Below are 26,263 nucleotides of genomic sequence, written 5' to 3' on the forward strand. Positions count from 1 at the left end.
CTGACGTACCTGCTTAGCCAAGAAAAATCATTTCAAGCATAAATTTACTGGCTTAGTTCTGCATTAAATTGGCTAAACTCCCATGTACATATCAAATAAAGCTTGTGACTAAATGACTCTTCAATGCTTAAATTGTATAGTAATTGATGACAATTTCCTACGAACTAAACAGATGTTTAAGCATGCTTAAATCATCATAGAACCAATTTGGGTTTAAGCCCGTACAATCAAATGTAGAGCAACTAGGATATTGTGTGACAATAATGTACCTCTAAGGCTAAGGTGAAAATTCTATAGGACGACAATTAGACCAACTTCCATTAAGAATGATACGTGAAATCTAGAAGAAGCTAAGCCATGGCAACCGAGAAGTTGAAATTGAAGCGGGAAAATATAGATGGTGTTCATCATCACATGGAAAACTTGGTAAGTTCACCTTAATCCCTCCTCTGTTTTCCCGCTTCCTAAAAGTTTGTACGAGTACATTTCAAATGATGCAATAATAAGGAACGGAGGGAGTATGTCAGTATGGCCTACATTATGTTTTATACGAAGTAGTACTACGTATTAAGCATGTTGCCTCATCTTAACTCAATCACAAGGTGTGCGCAACCATAAAACAATAATAATGCAAGAACACTTTATCAAATAATTATGTAAAACATATGGTAGATGACCAGAAAAATATGAATATTGAATATACATCTATGATTAAAAAAAAAAGGTACAGTTTATTAAAAAAAATGAACATTGTACCTTGTATGCATAGTGATTTTCGTTAAGAACATTTCTGATAGTCCATGAAAATACCAAGTCTAAAAGATAAGGATTATTCCCTCCAACTCCTTCTTCCTTCTTTCCAACGCGGACCTTCATCATTTTCGACTTTTGATTATCGTCAACTGCGAAAATTTACATCAAAAACTAACTTAAACTTGTAAAAAATCAGTGTATCTCTTCCTCTTTCTTTTCTTGGAGGTTATTCATTTTAATCTTTGATTTTAAAAACTCAAATAGAAAGCAACTTTATTTTGATGATTCAAATAAATGTTAAGAAATTCTGATTCTCCAATATAAGGTTCTTTACTTGAATGACTTAACATAGACTTGGTTGTTAGTACAAGTTGCTTTTATAATTAGTTGTTTTCATGGTCACCTTTCCCTGTTGCCTGTGAAGTTCATAATCAGTGTAATATTGCTTTAACTAACTTGAATTCTATGTGTCGGCATAATAGGGTCCCATGTTTTTTTCTTCCAAAATTTACAATTTCATTATACATAAATAAAATTGGCATCAACATGCAATTCAAACTACAATTTGGGGTGCAACATATACAATAGCACCAATAATAAATTGGGTGCAACGGAACCACACACCATAAGTTGAACGTCAAAACATCATCAACTAAAAGATACATTGCGTAACGCCAACTTAAGATGAGTATCCTAAGAAATACAAAGTTTTGAGTTAAATCCTTAAAAATATTTAACAATTTTCTTATTCTAATCTACAACTTCAATGAATAATATAATCGTTAAAAATCATATTCTCATTTCAATAGTAACATTAAAATTGTACGGATAGCTATAAGCCAATAATAATAGTAATTGACCAACAATTTATTGTGACAACCAAGTCTTTTAATAATCTAAATAATGTATATTTTTGGTCATTTGTGCTAGTTTCGTACCACTTTCCACCCATCATTATATTGTTTGTAGAACCTTGACTATTGCTATAGAGTAATAGGCTTTTCTTTAATTGGTGTTATGAGGGATTAATTTTCTATTGCAATCATATCTTTTAGTAGTTGTGGTTGTTAGTATAATGGTAGATCTTATTATGTCATCTTAGCTCCTTGATATTCATCATCATTCTTGACTAAAACTAGGGAGCATAGTAGTCTTAAAGAATGTTAAGATGTACCTTTCTCTAGTACCTATAGATTGTCACAAAAGTATTACTTTTGTAATCTTAGGTCCATATTATATAGGTTGCAATATTATTTGTTGGTAAGGCCATCAATAATAACAATTAAATATATACACACTCTTTATTCCTAAAAGTTTGACTCATTTGACTTTTGTATGATTTGTAACAATTTTTTTCCTCTTATTTCTTTACCATTAATATATTTGACTATTTATATGTGAAAATTATAATTCGTAAAAAATTCAAAGTATAAAATGTGTCTTACTTATTGACTAGGACCATGAAAGACCATTGCATGGAAAAGCTAATATGGTTTTACTTTGTGCATTGGCTGCTAACTTGCTAAGAAAATGAATTTTAATCCATGTATAACACTCTTAGATCAGGAGGTACTAAGATTAAATCCCTTTCAACATTAAATTAATAGCATTTTTTCCTAATCACACAGTAATAGGATTAAATCCCATTCACCAATATATTAATATTGTACCAAGTTAAGTTGTTTGAACACTTCATTTTACCACTGAAGTCGTGTATCAGATCATTGACATCCTGACATGGGTATAGATAATTGAAAGCTTTAGGCACTTAATTAACAACCAAAAATGGTAGGTTTTTTTTTTTGTTTTTAAAGACTAAAAATGGTAGATTTTATAAAACACCCAAGTAGTCCATATAACACTTAGACAGGTATTTATATCCATTATTGTTCCCATTTCACGTTAATATAGGTGCTAATGTGCTATGGTATTTAGGTAATTAAGACTTTGTCCTCCTCATTTTAAAAAATTATACGGAGTATTATGTATTTGGTAAAAATAAGTTAAGTTCAATAAAAATCACTCCGTATTGTTTTTTATTTTCTATTCCCCGAAAAATGGTTTATAATTTTATGTTGTTTGTTTACAATTTCTTCACAATTCTAACAATTTTGACTACGGAGTACTTTTTATTCTTTTTGTTAAACGTACCGTATAACATTAATTAAAAAACTATGAAATAAATAAATAGTGATATCGAATGAGCACTTAATTTTAGCAAATATAATTTACATTCAATAAAAACAAGGTGAAGATAGCAAGTGCAAACTTTTAGGGTCCAACATTTTAATTGAAAAAAAAAAAAAATCATTCAAACACCCCATGATTTGCCAAAAATGCTCAAAACAGAGCACATCAAAGAAAAAACAGGGCATACAATTGTGAATTCTCATTAATCATCCAATTACATTAATTTCGTGCATTAAAACCCTAGCTCAACCAAACATTAATTAAACCCACATAAAATTCAATCAATTAAACACCAAAGCAGTAGTAATTAAGCAATCAAACCAAAAATCAAATTAAAAAACAATACTGTAATAATTTGAGGAATTAATTACCCTTGAGATCTCCTCCTACTAGCAATAATGTTGATGCTTTCAACCACGAAAATCATCAAAATTCCAATTCTCAACCTTCATAAAAAATAGAAAAAATAATCAAATCTGTTAATTTAATGAATATAAATTAAATCGATGGTAATCAAGAAATGAGCATTAAAAAATTAAAGTAAAAAAAAGATTACCAAAGAGAAGTTTCGTAAAAACTAGAGAGAAAGTGGAGAATCAATTTTGCGAGAGAAGAGGGGAGTTGATGAGCAAGTTTATTCAGCGCGCCAAAGAGTTGTATTTATTTATTTATAATTTGGATAGTAATGGGGAGCTATTTTTTTGGTAAAAAAATAAAATGGGAGAAGTGAAGTGGGGTGGAGTGGGGTAGGGTAGGGAGAGGGAGAGGGGGCTAGGTTAAAATCGTAGCCGATACAGACATGAATACGAAATTTGGATACGAAAATGGGGGGAGAAGTGAGGGGGGAGGTGATCGGAGAAGGGCGAGGTTGATTGTGAGGGGTGCTAAATTATTTTTTTATCATGATTTTTTGTGAGGGGTGCTAAATTATTGAATTAATTGATATGAAGAGTAACTGCGAGAACGTTTTTCTTTGTTCTTCAATAATGTTGTGATAATTTTGAAGAAATCTTTCTTTTCTATAAATGTTGATATCTTTCTTGTTTTATTATTTTATTTTCAGCGCTTTTATTTTAATATTTCATTTTATAATTGAAATAATGAAATCACATTTGATACAGTTTATAGGGAAAAAATCACATTATAGGATACGATGTGTATTATGTGCAATCTCTTTAACATTGTATTGATTTTATTTCCACAATTTTTTTTTTTTTTTATACTTCTCCGTTTCTTATTATATGCAATAAAGTAATATTTTATGTCTTATAAATAATATTTTTTATTTTGCACATAAATAAGTAACGGAGATAATATGTTGTCAACCACACCATTAGTTGAGACTTGAAAGTCATTGTTAGTCTTGGCCTCTTGGGTTGTCATTAGTAATGCATTTAACTATTGTATAATTGGGCCTTGCACTAAGCCAATATAGCATTAAATTCTTCATCAACTTAGTTGACACATTTTTAGCACATAACTTAACTAGAACCTAAAATTGACTTAGCCCAAATTTGTCTTAAGCTTGAAATTAAATAACCCGTATGAACCTACCTAAACATGAATCAACTCATAAAACGTCATAAGGATATACAACCTGACATGACCTATCTAAACTTAATATGAATCAAACTCGACTAAACTAAAAGGTTACATTAACATAAGACCCATTCCAAACTGGACCCGACTTGTAATAATCCAACGAATCTCGACCCAAACATGAAACACTTGAACTAATATCTCCACTATATATATATATATATATATATATATATATATATATATATATATATATATATATATATATATATATATATATATATATTTGTGTTTCACTCGATTCATCTATGGGTTAATCCGGATTTGGGATCAGTTTTGGGTGGTTACTGGTTAGATTCTAGTCCCCTCCCAGTTATTGTTGCGGGGGATCGAACACAGGTGTAATCTCAATTACCACTACACCAATATCCAATCTATATCTATATATATTAAAAGTTTAAAACCCATGGCAAGAATTGTAATCATGTCACATGTCATGATTCTTGCCACGTGTCGTCGTAACTTGATAAATGATGTGGGGTCATGTGACTCATGTCCTATTAAAATCGATCATCAATGTTTCCTCATAAAAAAATTTATGTTCATAAATTCTAAATTTTTAATTCAACTTATATATAATCTCATTCTTTCGTTTACTCATCCATAATTCATATAGGTTATATGTACTATGTATTTAAAATATGTAACAAAAAAATATATAGCAATTTTAAAACCACAACATGTGTTTACTTTGAAGAAATTTATGATGGTAGATAAAGAAACCTGTAACAAATAAAACAAACTAATATGAAGTATAAAAGTTAGGTTATTGCATATTTCATAATGAATTTTGAAAAATTCAATAATATTTTATTAAATTATAAAACCACCAATATATTTCACTTTAATTTATTATAATTTTTTATATATAAAAAATGACCCGGGGCATCGTCCGGACCTAAAACTAGTTGGTACTAATATCTCTACTGGTTGCAAACTTACAACTCCTAAGGGATGCGCATGCAGCAGCTAGCTTAACCATGCATCATTGTGAATTGTTCTTGTTTTAAAGACTTTTACGCCTCTTAAATATATGAAAAGACACAAGTCCTTTAGTTTCCCCTTGCAATTAGCTAGAAGTAGAAGAGTCTTATTTATTTAAATTTAATATCAAAGTTGAATCTTGTACAAGTTTTAAAATTAGATTAATTCCTCTCATCTCTTACAAAATCCAATCTTCTTCTTCTCCCTCCACCTCGTGTTGGCCGGAGACTCTTAGATGTGCCATTCTCGTGTGGTCATTCAACAACAACGACACAACGTCCTTAACAAATTTCTGAATTGAATAAGCAAAGCTATACAAAGGTACGTACATATGTACTTTTAAATAAAATTTTATATATAAAGTCCGTAGGAATTAGGACATGTCTTTAAGATCGTGAAAAATCAAAATGCAGCCCCGTACCTTACCTATCTTAACATATAGATCGATATAGCACATAATTAAGTTTTACTCGTCCGTGGAAAGGTATGTAACTATTTCAATTCTAATTAGCTTTTACTTTTAATTTCTTCTTTACTACGGTTTAGTACTGTTTTAAAGGCATAATATAATGTTCTTTAGCTTTTTCTTTTTTGATGATGACATAACCTTTTCTTTGTAAAAACATAAAACTTGACCAAGAGTTTACTCCCATTATAGTCAACCTAGTACGGACATAACACATAACATTATTTTTACCAAATAGTATGTACTAGTTCCTTACTTTACTTTGTTACGAAGCTAGATCGTTGTTTCGTCACATTTGAGGTTTTCGAAAAGTTATTTATTTGTTGCATTATTGTGGGGTTAATTAGTTGATTGTGTTTCATAACATACATTGTTCTTCCAAGCAGCAAAACTCCTTCTAAACATGACAATGGCGAAGTCTACAAGCGAAAAGAAAGTGGAGGCGGCGAGAATAAACAGCTTGCTAAATATTGTGTTTTCTTGGTCTTTACAAGACGTTCTCAACAAAAAGCTTTACAAAAATAAGGTATTATTCATACTTCATAACTTCTTCCTAGTAATATGCTTTGCAAAAATATACATATACAGACGCGTTCATTATATGAATTAAATTTATGAACATAGTAATTTCAATTGGACTAGACTGCTAATGGTGAGTAGTGTTACAACAATAAGGTGAACACGCGGTCATTGTAGTTAGATAGCATCAATATTCTGTAAGACTTTTGATTATAATTTTTCGCCTTCATTATTTAACTAGTCTTTCACTTGCTAGCAAGGTTTAATTTTTGCCAGAGTTCAAAACAAAGTTTCTAATTTAGTATATTAATCATAAACTTAGATTTTCTTGTGATGTATAATTAGGAGATATTCTTTTGTGGTTACTCTGTAGTCTTAGCATGACTTACTTTCGTGTTCGTGCTAAGCAGGTAAAGAAGATACCAGACATGTTCTCTACTTCTCTACCACTGCGCATTACTTAAGCTCATTCCATTATCCACTCATGGAGGAGATTCGCGCTGAGTTTTTTGCTGGTGTGGAATCTGTGGCTCAATCCCCTGCATGTGAGATATTGAACATCAGACTTTCTAAGAATTATAAGCCCCCTAAGAGCTTATACTATGATATTATGACGAATGAGATAAGAGATGTAGAGAATAGTGGTGGACAGTATGTGCTGCAATCCGGTGATCTTGTTGCTTTAACGAATGTGAGGCCTCAGTCCATGGAAGATCTAATCAGACTGCCTGATAATGTGTTTCTGTTTGCCTATGTTGAAACATCAAATGAAGATGAACCTTGGATTCAGATACTGTCTTCAAAGGAATTTGAGCCTAAGTTGAGAAAAAAGAAACATGACAGACTTTTCGCTACTTTCTTGATGAACATGACAACCAGTTTGAGAATATGGAGTGCTCTAAATCCTGATCCTAAAAGCACAAATATGGGTCTAATTCAGAAGGTCCTGCAGTATGACTCGACTGTAAGTGAATCTGATTTTCCATTCTTTTTCCATTGATAAGTCTAATTTATGTATGAATTGTGATATGTATTCATAAATTTTAATATGAAGATTCTTTTTTTTTTGTGTTCATGCACTTTTTAGAATCTTTAGAAACAATTATGATTTCCCACAATTTTCTGATCTCTGACATTTTTTTTTCAAACCCCTGAAATCTCCTTAATTATAAAATTTCTGATGCACTCATTTGTGAATGATAATTAATAGGTGGATGAGGATTGTTCTCTTTGCATCTACGAAGAACGCCTCAATGTTGAAGGGTTGAATGTGATTGATCTTGTAGGCTCATTGGGATTAGATGAATCTCAGAAAAATGCTGTTATAAACAGCATTGCCATGAGAAATTGCTCACATCAGAGCAACAATGTGAAGCTGATTTGGGGCCCACCCGGAACAGGAAAAACCAAGACAGTTGCTTCTTTATTGTTTGTACTTCTCAAGTTGAAATGCAGGACACTAACTTGTGCTCCCACCAACATAGCAGTGGTTCAAGTGGCTAATAGACTTGTGAAGCTATTCCTCGAGTCTAATGGTGAATTCGACACCTATGGTTTGGGAGACATAGTCCTCTTTGGGCATGAAGAAAGAATGAAGATAAATGATCATGATGAGTTAGTAGACGTGTTTCTTTATAATCGAAAGGAAGTTCTTGTTGAATGTCTTGATCCCTTCTGTGGTTGGAAACCTACTTTTAAGTCCATGACATCTTTACTTGAAGATCCCCAAGCGAGGTACAATGCTTACCTGCAAGAGCTGCAACAGCGTAAAAAGAAAGATGGCGAAAAGGGTACTAAGAAAAGTAATGATGAAGTAGCTTCAGAGGTACAAGAAGGGAAGAATAACAAGGTAGAAAACAAGAAGAAAAACAAACGAAAAGGTAAAAGAAATGATGACAAAGCAAATGATGCAGAAGCAAAGATTGAAGAATTTATGACATTTGAAGAGTTTCTCAAGAAGACTTTTGACTCTTTATCTGATCGTCTAGTGTATTGTATGAAGAGCATCTATTCTCACCTACCAACATCATCCTTACCACTAGATGTAGCGAAGAAGATGATAAGACTTGTTCATATGCTTAAGACCATCACAAATGAAAGAAAAAAGGTTTGTCGATTTCCTGATCATGTAAACTTGTTGATGAAGAGGGAAGAAATTCTAAGTATCTCAAGTTACATTAGTCATCGATTCCCTAAACTGAAATTTAAAGGAAGCCTGCGCGATTTTTGTCTGTCAAATGCAAAATTGATATTCTGCACTGCTTCAAGTTCAATGAAAGTGAGTAAAAATGTTGAAATGGTTATCATTGATGAAGCTGCACAACTTAAGGAATGTGAATCAACTATTCCTTTACAAGTTCCTGGCCTTAGGAACGCTGTTCTGATAGGCGATGACAGACAGCTTCCGGCTATGGTTCAGAGTAAGGTAAGTGCCTTTTATCTCCCTGAATATTGATTGATTTCTGAAAATCTGATTCTTATAATCTAAGTGTTACTCATTTAGGCTTTAGGAGAAATGAACTTTGGCAGGAGTTTGTTTCAACGACTGTCAAAGTTAGGCAAAAAGACGCTACTTCTCAACATTCAGTACAGGATGCATCCTTCCATAAGCCTATTTCCGAATAAGGAGTTTTACAAGGGAAGGATCATAGATGCACCTACAGTTAGAGACAGAAGCTATCACAAAAGTTTTCTTAATGAAGACATGTATGGATCTTATTCTTTCATAAATGTGTCGCGAGGAAAGGAGGATATTGAAAAAGGACACAGTCCGAGAAATATGGAGGAGGCAGTTGTGGTTGATCGGATTGTTGCAAAGCTCTTCAAAGGTAAGAGAGTATTTGCTACATCTAGCTATACAACACTTTGCACATTCATAACGTCGTGAATCTGCTCAAATATGCAGGGTTAGATTTCACAAAACAGAAGTTGACTGTGGGAGTAATATCACCTTACAAAGGTCAAGTGTGTCTGATTCAAGAAAAAATTGGCAAGAAGTATGTCAATTATAAGGAAAACTTTGCTGTCAATGTTCGTTCTGTTGATGGATTTCAAGGCGGTGAAGAGGACATCATAATAATCTCAACAGTTCGATGTAATAGAAATGGATCAGTTGGTTTTCTGTCTAATCATCAACGAACAAATGTAGCTCTAACCAGAGCAAGGTATGTATCATGAATCATTCAATAAATTTTTCCTGTCAAGCATATTTTAAGTGTTTCTATTCTGAATTTTGATCATTTTCTTAGTTTACATGGTTCTGTACTTCTGTGTGCAGGTACTGTCTTTGGATAGTAGGGAATTGTACTACATTATCCAAAAGTGGATCGGTTTGGAAGAATGTTGTCAATGATGCCAAAACACGAGGGTGCTTCTACGACGCAGATGAAGACTATGACCTTACACACGCTAAACCAAGAGCCTTATTAAAGACTAGCCAATCAACCTCTAAACTAGACTTCTTTGGTTCCCTAAACCTCGTGAGAACGAAATGGAAGGTATTGTTACACATAATTTAGTGTTTTGTTTCTTCATTTATGATCCTGAATTTCATAATTAAGGTAGTGAATGCCTTAATAATTACAGGTTTCCTTCGGAAATTCTTTCAAAGCCTCAATTACTAGCATAAGCAACAAGAAAATTCAGAATCAAGTGCAGGAAATTCTGAAGAAAATAGCTGATGGCTGGCGTCAGTCCAACTCTGATGAAGCAATAAAGAATGTTGTGATTCGTGGCATAGCATTCGAATTATTGGAGCTATACAAGATTGATGAACAATTATATCTCGCTTGGACCATTGACATCATAAAGGAGGAATCAGAGTATACTCAAGCTATCAAAGTTTGGGATATTTTACCAGCTTCTAAGATTCCTAAACTTGCCAAGGAACTTGATATTCTGTTTAAGAGATATACATTAGACTTCATAAACCGTCGCAAATATAAAGCTTTTGAAGGGTATGTCAACTCTTGTGAAGGGGAGTGCATATACAAGTTTCATAGAATAATAGTTGTGTAAACTTTCAGGACTTTGTTGCTCTAATTTTCGGTTATTTATGCATACAGGAACTTGGTGGTGCCAATGTCTTGGCCACTTCATTCTGTTCTCAGTGCTGAGAATTTGTCAGACCAGTTTTCGGTTATGAATATAAAGGATGATCAAGAAGAACCGAGTTCCATATCACTAAGGTAATATAAATGCTGCAATATATTGATCAGCTCTTAAGTTATACAGCAATATGGTATATTAAGTCGCGGTATTATGAGTTGCAGGAATAATTTGAAGGCTAGAAGTGGACTTGACTCAAGTTTAAGATGGAGAAAGCGAACAGGCAAGGCTGCTTGATGGTTGTAGGGATGTATCTGCCGTTATCTCATTCAGTGTTCTAACTAATGTTAACACCTATATACATTATTCATTACGAGTATTAATTTTTACACTGTTTTGTTTGATACTTCCAAATTACAAGTAGATTATAATACGAGTTTGCTACTCATCTTCTTAATAGTCATAAAAAAAGATCATTTACTCATCTTTTTAATTAAGCATCTTCTTGCTTCATCAATTACATCAACCCACTTTAAGTCACAACATAACTTCCTTTCATAAAAGTTGGTTAAAGTATTTCTCCCGATTTTAGGAGTTTTTAATTAGAATTGATTCTTACCCACCCACCCTTGTGGCTCTCTAAACACCAAAATAAACATACTTCCATTCGTTACCATTCACCTATGGAAGCACCAAGTTAGACTGCCTATGCTTTATTATCCAAAATCTTTGTATACCTGATTAAGCACCTTTGTCGCGGCCGTAAGTTCAACCTTCCACCAGGACCAAAACCGTGGCCAATTATCGGAAACTTCAACCTATTGGACCTCTACCCCAAACTCAATCCATGAGCTCTCTAAAAAAATATGTGCCACTAATGACCCTTAATTTTGGGACAATACCAGTTAATTTATAATCAAAGCAAATGATGAAGTAAATGATCTAAAAAATTGTTTCAATTTTTATTTTATTTCTATTTTTTTAACATCTATATTATGTTACTACAAAATAAGTTTGATATATAAAAATAAATGACAAGCTTTGATACATAAAATTAAATGACAAGTTTAGGACTAGTTAAGTTATAAGAAGTACGAGTATAGAGATAAAAAAAATTATAAAAAAAAAAAAATCAAAAAAGTTGTGTGTGAACAAGCAACAATTTGAGTGGCAACCACATCGTAATATTAGTCCCTTTTTTAGTCCTCAAATAAACGGCATTATACTTTTGACTTATGACTCGTATTTCAATTATCATCTTCCTAATCTTTTGTTTTTCAAAGTTTGCTTTATGACCCATTTTATCAAAGTAAACTTTGTACTTCAATTCCTAAATCAACCTTTTCCAAATTCATACCAACCATCCTATAAAAATTTATCACAACTTATGCATACTAGTAAATTTGCTTACTTTATTTTTTAAAGGAATATTAAGTTATTCATTTTTATTTATGACAACAAATAATTTTACAATTGTAAAAAATACTTGTGATTGAATCATATGGTACCAAACAATTACAATGAAAGACACAAATATATAGGATAAAATACAAAACAAGTAGCGTTAATTTTATGCAACTTTTAATATAATAATAAGAAATATTTAAGCTGTGAATTTATGTTTACTACTTACTACTTTTTATTATTTAATCACACATTTAAATTGCAATATTTTTTTTAAAAAAAATGGAACAAAATGCATGTGAATTTAATAGTAAATCTTTTTAAGCATTTATACTTGTTTTATTTAAATCACTCATATTTATAAAAATGAAACATGAATTATTATTATTAAAGAACAAATCAACTAAATATGTATTTTAAAAGTACACTAACACAAATACACGTAAAAAAGAGAGAAAAATAAGTTAAACTTATAATAATTAGAAGTACTTCATATAATATATTTCAGAGGGATATAGTAAATGAGGTTGTCAAATATATATATATATATAGGAAATGGTAGGTTATATGATAGGTTATATTGTTTTATGAAAATGAAAAAAAAAAAAACACATAACTATTGATAGCATCCTAGCCAACATACTGGCAGCGCCGGAGAAAGATGGGCACCCGGCCCAGCCCGTTTGGTGGTCTCAAGTACTAGTATTGTGAAGCTCAATCACTGCCTTAAGAACCATGGGCGGGACCGACACGCGGCAAATGAGCACGCCTCGCCTTCCCCCATTCGGGTGTTTTGTGCTGGGGCTGATCCCATACTTGATCCTTGAGTTGCCGAGATATAAGAAAAACAGGGAAATTTAGAGAGTAGGGAGTAGTGAGGTGAGAAGTGGGAAGAGGGGTATTTTGTTTATATATGGGGTGAAAAAGTCTCACCCACCAACCACCACTACTACAAAGTACAAAGTGGTTTATGTTCAAAGCACAATTGGTTACTTTTTCTGTATTCTTTTCAATTATTAAGAATATATTGTCACATTCTTCTGTCACATTCTTCCTGGTCAGTAGGTCTAGGCGAGTTGGAAACAAAGGAAATAAATCGATAAATAAATAACCTACCATTAGATTAACAATCAATTCTTTTGTGTTAATGTACCAATTATTATTTAAATCATATATTGTGAGAAATTGATAACAAAGAAAAATAGTAAAGTAAACAAAAAATGATATGTCAAAACAGTAAAAGTTAATTTTGATTTTATGGAGCCATAACAACCTAGGAACAAAGAAACATTAATTAATAGCCTTATAAGGCAATCTGTATTCGGCTGTCTTCCGAATGCAGATTTTGGCACATAATGTATCAATCAGCTTAAATCTTACTTTATGTAAGACATGATTATACACTAAAATGAAAGTACTATAAGGCATCAGCATATGTAGACCATATCACATAAGCCTAAATTTTTTAGGTACCCAAAACCTAAAAAAAGTCTAATAATATGATTATACATACTAATAGATGTAACAGCAATAGAGCAAAGTTTCGTCGATGGAACATTTTTTCTTGGAGTTTTAGTTTGATTCGGGGGCAAAGCATGACGACAACCATCCTAATTCAACTTCAGGAGTGTTTGGGGTTGACGTGCGTGTAGAGCAAAGTTGAAGGCGGTGCAGAACCCACACAGCAAAGACGATTACCACAGCCAAAAATAGCACATACAAAGTATAAAGACGAGTCCACCTTATTGGTTCCACTTTAATATCTACAGTAGACTCAACCTCAATAGAAGTTGCACTTTCAGGTTGACTTTCTAGTACTTCTTTCGCATCAATAATTCTTGCCATATTCGGAGAACTTGCTAAATCATTAGTAATCCAAACTTTGTCTCCTTCAAAGTAAAGAGAATATTAATCAGTATTATTCAACATAACACAGAGGGTGTATTGCAAACAAACTAGATCAAATTAGCAATGAAAATTGTTCTAGAAAATCACGTTTTTTTAATGTGAAAAATCAACAAAACGAAATAATTGATCATTCTTCACAAATTAACACCACACCACTACTATTACTGACACCACTACCACCACCACCACGACTACTACCACCACCATCACCATGACTACCACCACCACCACGACTACTACCACCATGACTACCACCACTAACACCTCTATCACCACCACTACCGCCACCATGCACTATTACTACTACTACCACCACCATCACCACTACTACTACCATCACCACCACTACCACCACCACCACTACTATATTGTACTACATGATATGGTGTTGGCTATTACTACCGATACCACTACCACTACTACTATCACCACCACACTACGCTACTTCTAGCTCTACCATGGCCACTACTACCACCACTATGCTACTACAACAACTAACTACCATCACCACCACCATGACAACGCTACTACTACAACTACTACCACCACCACCATGACTACGCTACTATTACAACTACCACCACCACCACCACCAAGAATACGCTACTACTAAAACTCCCACCACCACCACCATGACTACGCTATTACAACAACTACCACCACCATGACTACGCTACTACAACAACTACCACCACCATGACTACGCTACTTCTACAACTATTTACTACCATCACCACCACCATGACTACGCTACTACAACAACTACCACCACCACCACCATGACTACGCTACTACAACAACTATCACCACCACCACCATGACTACGTTACTACAACAACTACCACCACCACCACCATGACTACGCTACTACAACAACTACCACCACCACCACCATGACTACGCTACTACAACAACCACCACCACCACCACCATGACTACGCTACTACAACAACTATCACCACCACCACCATGACTACGTTACTACAACAACTACCACCACCACCACCATGACTACGCTACTACAACAACTACCACCACCACCACCATGACTACGCTACTACAACAACTACCACCACCACCACCATGACTACGCTACTACAACAACTATCACCACCACCATGACTACGCTACTACAACAACTACCACCACCACCACCATGACTACGCTACTACAACAACCACCACCACCACCACCATGACTACGCTACTACAACAACTATCACCACCACCACCATGACTACGCTACTACAACAACTACCACCACCACCACCATGACTACGCTACTACAACAACTATCACCACCACCACCATGACTACGCTACTACAACAACTAACTACCATCACCACCACCATGACTACGCTACTACAACAACTATCACCACCACCACCATGACTACGCTACTACAACAACTACCACCACCACCACCATGACTACGCTACTTCTACAACTACTAACTACCATCACCACCACCATGACTACGCTACTACTACAACTACCACCACCACCACCATGACTACGCTACTACTACAACTACCACCACCACCAATACTAGTCTACTACTACTGGATTAGCATTCATGCCAAAAAAAAAAAAAAAATAAAAAAAAAAAAAAAAAAAATAAAAAAAATGTACCTTGATTATCACCCTCAATAGGTGCTAGAAATGTGACTGCGCGATTCATTCCATTGTCGGAAAGTTTTCTAGTCTCACATTGTTTTACTGAGAGTAATAATACCAAACTAAGGAATGAAACGAGAAGTTTATTCATCATCACTCCTATCCTTAAGAAAGAGAGCTAGATTGTGTTTGTGTGTGTCGTGCGTTTGATGCAAAATTAGAGGACATATATATACACATACGTCATGAGTGCACGACCTAACCAAGGCACAAATTAACATGAAAATACACTGGATGTGCAATTACCTTTCTGCCCTCTGCTGACTGCTATACACGTGTACGCTCTACATTGCAACATTCTCATATCTTGTACAAGAAGTAATTCATCGTACGTCTTAGTTTTCGGTATGTATTAGACTCGGGTCTCCTTTGCATTACTACACATATTCGATCTCCTCTTCTCATTCCCTTCAAAGCCTGCTTTAATTAGTTTTCCTCTTAATGTTTTCTCATTCCACCTCAAAATCATATACCATGAGGGGAGTAGCCCCTTGTAAAGTGGACACGATTTTTCTCTTTTTCCAATGTGGAATACACATCCATACTCGCTCTTACTTTTACATTCGATTAATGTGGGACAAAACTTTCACTCACATGTGGGTTTGCTCATGGGCTCAACATACTTCTTGCTTACAACCCTAGGTTTTTATTTAATTATGATGCAAAAAGTTTATTTGGAAATTATTCAATGAAAATTCTGTCGTCTATATATATAATAATTGTAGTATTAATTACGTGATTTGTATTGAGTTTAAGATCGTATTGATGAATATTAGTTTTAGTGTTTTTTTAAAGGATATCAAATTTACTTGGTTATACTTCTGGTTCCTAATAAAGTAGGACTCCCATGCTTTTGTCTTTAGCTAGCTTCAAAATGGGCCCTTGTTAATTTGCTATTGTCAAAAAAAAATAATAATAAAAAAAATGGGCCCTTGTTAATTTGCTATTGTCAAAAAAAATAATAATAAAAAAAAATGGGCCCTTCAAAAACCTTTTTAGAAGGTGCAGTGGATAAATTTCTGCTTAGTTTATCAACTATATAGTATATTTTTCTTTTTTTTAAAAAAAAAAAATCAACTATATAGTATATTAACTTAGTAAATCATGTTATCAAGCTTAGTAATTTCATTATCTTATTTGATTAAATTCCACATCTTTGTCTTGACACTTGAGTTCTACTGGTATACTTCTTATATTTTAATTGCCTACTTTAATTTGTGAATCATGGAAATATGGAATGAATTAACTAATGGGCCTTGAGCAATCTAATAGTCTAAGGAATGGTCTACATAATTGTCAAGGGAATGAACTTAAATATATAAAATTATTTACTCCGTAAATAAAATGATTTATACAGCTTTTAATAAAGGCAGAAACTTATGTTCGGTTAATATTATCACAAGTAGTACCAAACATCTTATTAGCTTAATTAGACTTCTCTAACGAGTATTGTCAAAGAATATTGATAATTTTATATCAGATGAAGCTGGTAGATTATCTGATTTCATTTTGTTTTATCACGAATTATAAGCATTTATTCAGATTGCTTGCGAAGTCATTTATTATACTCCTTAGTATTTTTTATAACAACAATGTTATGTACCCTTTAGTTAAGTGTTACTTCGTTTACAACTGTATATTTTTTCAAGTCTGCCCATTTTTGTATGTGTGTGTCTTTTCATTGAGATACTACTAATTGTTGTAAATAGTTCGTTGAAAATGACTACTAACCCCGCATAAAAGGTGGTCATGAATATTAAATAATCCACAAAATACTCAATATTCTTTCAGTGATACATGATTACATAAACTCTTATTTCATTATTCATTATGTGCATATCATGCAGTCTATAAGCTTTATTGACCTTACTAACTTGAATTGATTAAATAATCAATTACACAATATATAATGTATTATTGGTAAATTTAATATTAACAAAAACAATTATGTAGTATTATTATAGATTTACACAAAAGAAGGAAGTACTCGTATTCCCTACATTATCCAATCAATCAAGCAAGTTTCCCGGAATACAATACCAATTTATTATGAGAAAATGGCCCTAATTACCCCCACTTTGCCCCAAATTAAATTATTAACCTATCATGTAGAGGAATATGCAAAAGGAAAAAATGAAAAGGTCGTATGGTTCAACCATAAGTATCCCAAATTATCACATACACATGTGTTCTTTTAATTTTTTAAATGCAATTTGCAGAAATAATCTTTTCACAATCTTTAAGGTCTAAAAGCAATAATAACTAATCTATTAATAATAACTAAGAATATGTATCACTAAACGTCTAAGCTATTGTGTTCCCTCACGTTAGAAGTAAACTTTATATTATTTTCCCTACCTTATAAAGAGTATAAAACTACTCTTATAAATAGTGTAATGCCAAATTTATTCCTCAAAATGTGTATTTACATATGTACCCTCATTAATATATATAAGTTTCTATTAATGAAAAGTATTTGGACAATTATATACTCAAAAATATTTATTTACTCCCTCCGTCCCAAAAACTTTGGGTTGATTACGCGGGTATTAAGGAAGTTAAGTAAAAAGAAGTAAAAGTATATTGGAAAGATAAATTTACATAGGGTTTGTAAAAAAATAGAGAGAGAAAGTAATAAAAATAACATGGAAAATGAAATTTATATATGGGGAGGCTAATTTTGCACAAATATTGTTGCAAATTGGTGGTGTTTTAATGCAAATGGGTCATTCTTTTTGGGACAAAGTTTTGGCCAAATGGGTCGTTCTTTTTGGGACGGAGGGAGTACTTATTTTCTACCATAAATGTTACTCCGTAGTAGACTAGTAGCCATGGTGTTTTTTAAAAAAATAAAGTTACCTTGGATGATAAGTGTTTTATTTGTCCACTTATCATGGTATTTTTAGCACAATTTTGTTGTCATTTTCCCCTCTTTATCCCCCTTTCCGACTCCTTTTTGTGTATGATTACAACTTTTGGCTTCCCCGTTCCTTTTTATGTGTGTGTTCGTGTTTGTAGATGCAAGGAGAAATTGGTCACATAGCATGAACATGAAGAACTATATTGGAAGCAAAGCACAAGAGGAGAGGGCGTGCAGCCTGTTAGGAGCGGGCGCTCCTGCCTGAACTGCCACATTCTGCCTCCCCTGCACTTTTAGGAGCGGGCGTGCACCTATATAGGAGCGGGCGCTCCTCCCTGTTTTCCTACAAACTGCCTCAAATTGCTGCAGGAGGAGAGGGCGCGCAAGATCCAGGAGAGGGCGCTCCAGCCTGAGGAGCGGGCGCTCCTCTATGTAGGAGCGGGCGCTCCTACATGCAGACCCGACTTTTTGGGCGGATTTTACAATGTTATTTCGGGGTGTATAAATACGACCCTTGGCTTCAGTTTTCTGCATCTTCTTCCTTGGAGAAGATCACCTTCTTCCCTTTAGTCTTCTTAGGCCCTTAACTCTCTAAACTCTTATTAATTAGCTTAGTTTCTCTCAAACTCTATCATTGAAGTAGATTAATTGAAGTTTGTATTCTTCCTTTCAACATTTTCTCAACCTTGAAGCTTCATTAGTAATCTCTTTCCTCTATCCCTTACTCTTTAATTTCAGTTTTTATTTACTTTGAATTGTTAATTTCTCTCTTAATCTTGGTTAATTGTTGTTGCATGTTCAATCTACTTTGTTCTTACTACTCTCTTCAATTTGTTAGATTAATTTTGAACTTAGATATTGTTGTTAGAATGTTCTTCACCATGTTTAGTGACTAGTTTCTTAACTAGGGGTTGGGTGAAGACCCAACCAAGCCATGGGTTAATTGATGTTTGTGTTTGCATGTTCATTTTGGGTTGATGATTGATTGTTAAAGAATTGGTTAATTGCATGTGTAATTGGATGGCCACTTATTGCTCATGTATTCACTTCTATGCTTGCATTGAAAGATGAGGTCTAGTTGTGAGCCATTTCTTGTATGATTATGCTAAATTCCTCTTGATTACGGTACCTCGTTTGGATGATGTAATAGTCTTAGTTGCGGTAATTAGGAGAGAAATCCCAATTATTTGTGCCTTAGTACTAAGCTATCTCGAACCGATCGAAAGACAAACCCGAGTTAGTAGTCTACTTCCCATCGTTAAAACTTGGTTGGCCTATCTTGTTAGTCGAGTTTAGTTTAGGAATGCTTAGTGTTGTAGTTTCGAGAGAAGTGACCCTTTTCTTGTATGATTAGACCGAATTTCTATCTTGATTACGGTACCTCGTTTGGATGATGTAGTAGTCTTAGTTGCGGTAATTAGGTGAGAAATCCCAATTATTTGTGCCTTAGTACTATCTCGAACCGATCGAAAGACAAACCCGAGTTAGTAGTCTACTTCCTATTGTTAAGACTTGGTTGGCCTATCTTGCTAGTTGAGTTTGGTTTAAGAATGCTTAGTGTGGTGACTTCAAAAGAAGACAATGTTGAGTGCCCTCTCTATCATCCAATTTGTGTACATGCTTGCCTATTGTTTTGATCCATTGGTTTGGTTGGTGTCTATTCCCATTTCCCCCCCTAGTGTTTGTCTCCATATAGTAGTTATTTAATCAAACCTCCAATTTGTGACCGAACTAGATTGCAACCGTTTCATACTCTCGGTGTACTCATACCCATTCCCTGTGGATACGATCCTCTACTTGCCCTAGACTTGTCTTAGGTTAGTTTAGGTAGAAATAGTGTTTGGCTTGAGGGTGATTGTCCAACGACCGATTATCCCTCTACCATTGGACAATTAAACCACTAAACATAGTTGTTACCCATCAACAAATAAATTTATGATTTAAGGTCAAACCAAAAGAACTTCCAAATATGGCTAGTTATGGCGAGCCATCGCGCACGTTAGCTGTCGTATTAGTAATAAAAGTGCCACAACACCATACATGACTTATGAATGAGATTGCAAAACGTTACACACTTACATTGACCAACATATTAGTCGATTATTCCTAAAAAAAAAAAAAAAAATCAGTCGATTAGATTTTACCATTAGCCATAGATATTTAAAAGATAGAAAGTCACCATAGGAATTATGACTAATAGCAATGAATATTAGAATAAACTTATCTAATTTAATGTCGTGGTGTGACATAGTATCACTGTTTTAAAGTAGAATTTGCCCTATATTGTACACACAGACTCATAGCAATCGACCTCAGTGTACGACGAGTCTACGTACTCTACAACGAGATAGATTGAGAACACTATGTACAATTGCCTGAACAAGATAGATTGAGAACACTATGAAAAATTGCCCCAACAAAGAAGGATATACATGATGTTTGTTTTGATTTTGAGAGGAAAAATCCATTGTCTTTTTCTATCTCTACTTTGGAAGGGAAGGTCATCTTCAATGAAGATGTTACCATAAGATAGGATATGTTGAAACATTGAGTGTAGACAAGAATTGACAAAAAATTGAAAATATAGATATTAATACAATTAAGCAAATATTATCTCGATCACTATTATTAGAAAAAATAAGGGGTTTAAATTTGTCAATATGGGACACTTGGTCTTTTGAAGCAACAAACTTGGAGTTTAATATATAGGATGAAAACGAACACAGAAAACCAAAGGACTACCTAATTATTTATTTCTTTTTGGCAGGTGGGTCTAAAAAAGAAGAGTTAGTTTAAGCCTTTTCTAGCCCTAGTGGCTAGAATATGAGCCTTAGCTTCCTAACACATTCATTTTCTTTCTACTTAAATGCGTGATACAAAATCCATAGTAGAGGAAATAAGCTTAATACTTTCAATAATAGGTTTAATGTATGCCGGAACTGAGTGATGCTACACATACAGTGGTATTGTATGTGGTAGGTATGTGGGCTACCATATACAATACCATTGTATGTATGCCACGTCAAAAGGGAGTAAAAAATAAAAGGGAAAAAGGTGGGCCCCAAAATGCAAACCAATTAAATGCTGTCAATATACAACCATTGTATGTGTAGCCTTTTTCGCCGGAACTAATAGCTTGAATCGCCTCGGGATCAGTGCTATTTGTCTAGATTAGGACTTGGGAGTAGTATGATCGAGCTTGTTGTAGGCTACATATAAAATAGCATGACATTCTGGTTGGAGCACACATAATCTTTGTATACCTCATTAACCACCTTTGTTGCCACGGCCATAAGCTCATTATAATTATGGTTGTGAAAATGATGATTCTTTTTCATTGGTTGTTTTAAAGGAGTTTAGGCAAGGTGGCCTAGGTGGGACCCTCTAGATCCACTCTTTATATCTTTCAAAAATTGGGATGACAACATTCTTTATGGTCCAAGGAATCAGGAAACAATAAACAAGAAAACCTGGCCTACATTTCCAACCATAAATCATATTTAAATACGGAGTAGTAGTATATAGGACTAAATCTTAACTCAAAGGTCAAAAAAGAGAGAGTACTACGGAGTACTCATATTATTTTAAAAGAAAACTGGGCACCAACTTTTAGATTGTGGAAAACTAGCTTTTGATTTTATTTTGATGGTCTATGATTACACTAATTAAGGGCAGATGTATTTATTCGGACATCAATTTTACTTACAAAAACCAAAAAATAAAAAGGTTTGAGATTTCAGATTCTAATAGAATTCCATGTACACAATATAATTACCATTAAAAATATAATTTTGTCTGAAAAATACAAAACACTAACGACAACTTGGCTCTACCCAAAAAAAAAAAAAAAAAAAAAAAAAAAAAAAAAAAAAGAAGAAAAAGAAGAGAGCTTAGGCAATATTTAAAAAGCAATCTGTCTTTGGGATACAAATTTAGGCATAATATAATTTTGGAGGATAAACCTCCTTAATTTTCTTGTAACTTTTGATACTCTTTTAATCTAATTTCTGCCCCCGATTTTGCATCAAAAAAAAAAAAAAAAAAAAAAACTAAGCATAATATAATAGCGCCAACTAGCTTAGACTACTTGTAAGACGTACACTAGCGACAGAAGTAAATAATATCCTTAAAATAAAATGGAAGTAACACCTTACAACTTATTTTAGGTCCCCAAAAAATCTAAATAAATGTGAGGATCATAATTAAATATAATTCAACACAAAACTGAAATAAAAGGGGTTGGTGACTAGCTATATTATACGACCGGCAAAGCTGGATAGGTCATCAAAAGCATGACCATGAGCATCCTAATTCGACTTCTGGCGCAGCAATGTCTGGGGTACGGTTGATGTGCCAATCAAACAAAGTAGCTTGTACAAAGCCCACACAGTAAAGAAAATAATCACGGCGAGAACTAGCGCACACAAAGTTAATCAGTATTATTAATCACAACACGAAGGGTGTAATGCAAATAAATGTCCTAATTAAATTAAATTAGCAAGCAATAAAATTGTTTTTAATGCGGAAAATCAACAAGTCTAATTATGAACTATTTAATTATATGTTTTTGTAAACTTTGTAATTATACATACACTATGTTGTATGTTGTGGAACGAAATTAATCCCCCAAAAAAAAAAAAAGTGATTTATATTATACTCCTATAACTTTTGGTTCCTTGTTATAAATTTGACTTTAATGTCATGCTTCTACCTATGTAAGTCGCTGTTTAGAAGATTTGTATCACCGTTATATGCGGTTTATAATGGAATCAATATCATCTTGTCTTTTACTCTTTTGCTTTTAATAATCTGAAATGGGTGCTTTACTCCTTCATAAAAGAAGTAAAATACACAATCCACAACTTGATTAAAACATGCCCATGTGCTTTGTTTATCAACTTTATAGTATATTAAATTAGTAAATTATGTTATCAAGCTAAGTAATATTATTATCTTATTTGATTAAATTCCACATCTTAACCTTGAGTTCTACTTGTATATTTTAATTGCCTACTTTCTAAATATTTCAAAGACTTAATTAACTGCTGGACCTTGAGGAATATAATATTAAAAAGAGGGACCTACTTATAATTTTTAATTTTACTGAAGAGGAAATTAGATCAATAAAATTAAATTAAAAGATATCTGCTTGTAAAGAATGATGTACATAATTGTTAAAACTTAAAAGGAATGAACTTTGTCGGATAAAATTATTTAAATTAAATTGATTTTCATAGCTTTTAATAAAAGGGGGAAACTTTTGTTTGGTCAAATATCACAAGTAGTACCAACATATTATTAGCTTAATTAGACTACTATATTGAGTACTACTTGTTTAAGATCAAAAAAAAAAAGTACTACTTGTTTAGTATTGAAAATTACTAGATTATCTGATTTCATTTTTTTAATCACGAATTATAAGCAATTAAGATTGTTTGCGAAGTCATTATAGTATTTTTAGTAGTCTAATCTCTTAGTAGACTGCTAATAGTGCTAATTACAAAGATTCTAGTTCTATAAATTAATAAGTTGTTTTTATCACAACAATATTATATCATTATGTACCCTTTATTAAAGTGTTACTTCGTTTGCAATATTTTTTTTCAAGTATGCCACTTTTTAATTGGATGTGTTTATGTCTGTTAACTACTGCTAAAATAGGGAATAAGAACTTTTGTATAAGCCACATCTTTGAGTAAATCATGTTATCAAGCTGAGTAATTTTATTGTCTTATTATTTGATTAAATTCCACATCTTTAATTTGCCTTGACTCTTTAGTTCTACTCGTACACTTCTTATTTTAATTGCCTACTTTAATTTGTGAATCATGGAAATATGGAATGAATTAACTACTGGGCCTTGAGCAATCTAATAGTTTAAGGAATGGTCTACATAGTTGTTAAAGGAAAATATATAAAATTATTTACTCGTAAATTAAATGATTTATATAGCTTTTAATAAAGCCAGAAACGTATGTTTGGTCAATATCACAAGTAGTACCAAACATCTTATTAGCTTAATTAGACTTCTATAACGAGTATTGTCAAAGAATATTGATAATTTTATATCAGATGAAGCTGCTAGATTATCTGATTTCATTTTGTTTTATCACGAATTATAAGCATTTATTCAGATTGCTTGCGAAGTCATTATAGTATTTTTAGTAGTCTTATTTCTTAGTACGCTGCTAATAGTGGTAAATACAAAGATTGCAGTTCCATATATTAATAGGTTCACATTAAGATAACATGAATTTTATAAATCTAGATTACAGAGAAAGGATCAATGTTGGAAAAAAAAACATGCAAATATAAAATAACATATACATACTACGTACTTATTTTAAAATAACAAGAAATTCATATTAAAATAACATAAAATAACATAAATTTATAAACCTGGAGTACCATGCACACGGTACGTTACTTTCGTGTTACCTACTTCTTGCTTACAACCCTAGACTTTTGTTTAATATCGATGCAAAGTTTGGGAGTTATTCAATGAAAATATTGTTGTTATGTTATAATTGTAGTGTCAATTATGTGATTTGTATTTCTCACCCAAAAAAAAAAAAAAAAAAAAAAAGGTGATTTATCTTTCTCACCCAAAAAAAAAATAAATGTAATGATAACTATGTCAATAATCAAGAGAAAAAGGTGGACGACGAATTTAGGCTAATGCTTGATGAATTGTTCGTACTAAATGGGGTGTTAAATCTTGGTGATTGGATACCTCGTGTTAAGTACTTTGATATTCAAGGCTATGAGAAAAGAATGAAGATAATTGGTAAAAAGTTTGATAGGTTTATGGAGCATGTGTTGGATGAACATAATGCTAGGAGGGAAAATGAGAAGGATAATTGGGTGCCTAAAGATATGGTTGATGTGCTATTACAACATGCTAATGACTCCAATAATCAAGTTACGATTGAAAGAAATGGAGTCAAGGCATTTACCTAGGTATATAATGCTTCCTCATTTATGCTTTTTTGGCATATTTCTTTACTACATGTTTACGTACAACAAGATATTCTCTCTGTGCCTTAAAGCTTCTATCTATAAAAAATTGATGGGTTTCAAAATAATTTCTAGGATTTAATTGCGGGAGGTACAGACACTTCTACAATTACTCTAGAGTGGACAATCACTGAACTCATAAGAAGACCTGATATCATTGCCAAAGCAACAGAAGAGCTTGATCGTGTTATAGGTAAGGAAAGATGGGTCTAAGAGCAAGATATACGAAATCTACCATATTTTCCAGCAATAGTGAAAGAAACATTGAGGTTGCACCCAGTTACTCCTTTGCTTGTGCCTCGATTTTCAAGGGAGCAAGTGAAAGTTGAAGGCTATGACATTCCTAAGCGTTCACTTGCTCTTATGAATACGTTCACCATACATAGTGACCCTAATGTGCATGACAAGCCTCATGAGTTTTGGCCTGATAGATTTATTAACAAGGATATAGACGTCAAAAGTCAAGAACTCGAATTTTTACCTTTTGGTTCAGGAAGAAGGAAGTGTCCAGGGTATAATATTGGCTTATAGATTGTTGAGCCTGGTTTAGCCAATCTTCTTCATGGATTTGAATGGAAATTACCTGATAACATTAAACCTCAAGGTATGGACATGGAAGAGATTTTTGGTCTCACTAATCCTAAGAAGATCCCTCTTGTTGTTCGTGCTCAACCAAGGCTTCCGCATCATATGTATTGTACGTGACCACCCAAGGCGGCGTTCTCGTGTATTGTTAGTCATTACCAATTCGATCTTCCTCTTATTATATGTCATCAACTTCAACACCACAAGAGTTCAGCTCAAGTAGTATCAAGGATCAAACTCTATGTAGTTGTATC

At 33.2% G+C, this 26,263-nt stretch overlaps 1 protein-coding gene and 1 pseudogene across 1 annotated transcript; both read left to right on the forward strand.

Moving 5' to 3' along the window:
- The first annotated feature begins 6,995 nt into the window (after nt 1–6,995).
- Nucleotides 6,996–10,784, forward strand: LOC145632498 (putative ATP-dependent helicase C29A10.10c). Its single transcript, XM_081684879.1, has 7 exons — nt 6,996–7,475; nt 7,722–8,936; nt 9,015–9,339; nt 9,423–9,675; nt 9,789–10,008; nt 10,097–10,467; nt 10,576–10,784. The coding sequence occupies exons 1-7, from the start codon at nt 6,996–6,998 to the stop codon at nt 10,700–10,702; spliced, it is 2,991 nt and encodes a 996-aa protein (XP_081541005.1). The 3' UTR covers nt 10,703–10,784.
- Nucleotides 10,785–25,025: 14,241 nt separating this feature from the next.
- LOC145632499 (trimethyltridecatetraene synthase pseudogene) lies at nt 25,026–26,129 on the forward strand (annotated as a pseudogene).
- Nucleotides 26,130–26,263: the final 134 nt, after the last annotated feature.

The sequence above is a fragment of the Chenopodium album genome, chromosome 5, assembly GCF_948465745.1.
Source record: "Chenopodium album chromosome 5, dcCheAlbu1.1, whole genome shotgun sequence".
Lineage (NCBI taxonomy): Eukaryota > Viridiplantae > Streptophyta > Magnoliopsida > Caryophyllales > Amaranthaceae > Chenopodium > Chenopodium album.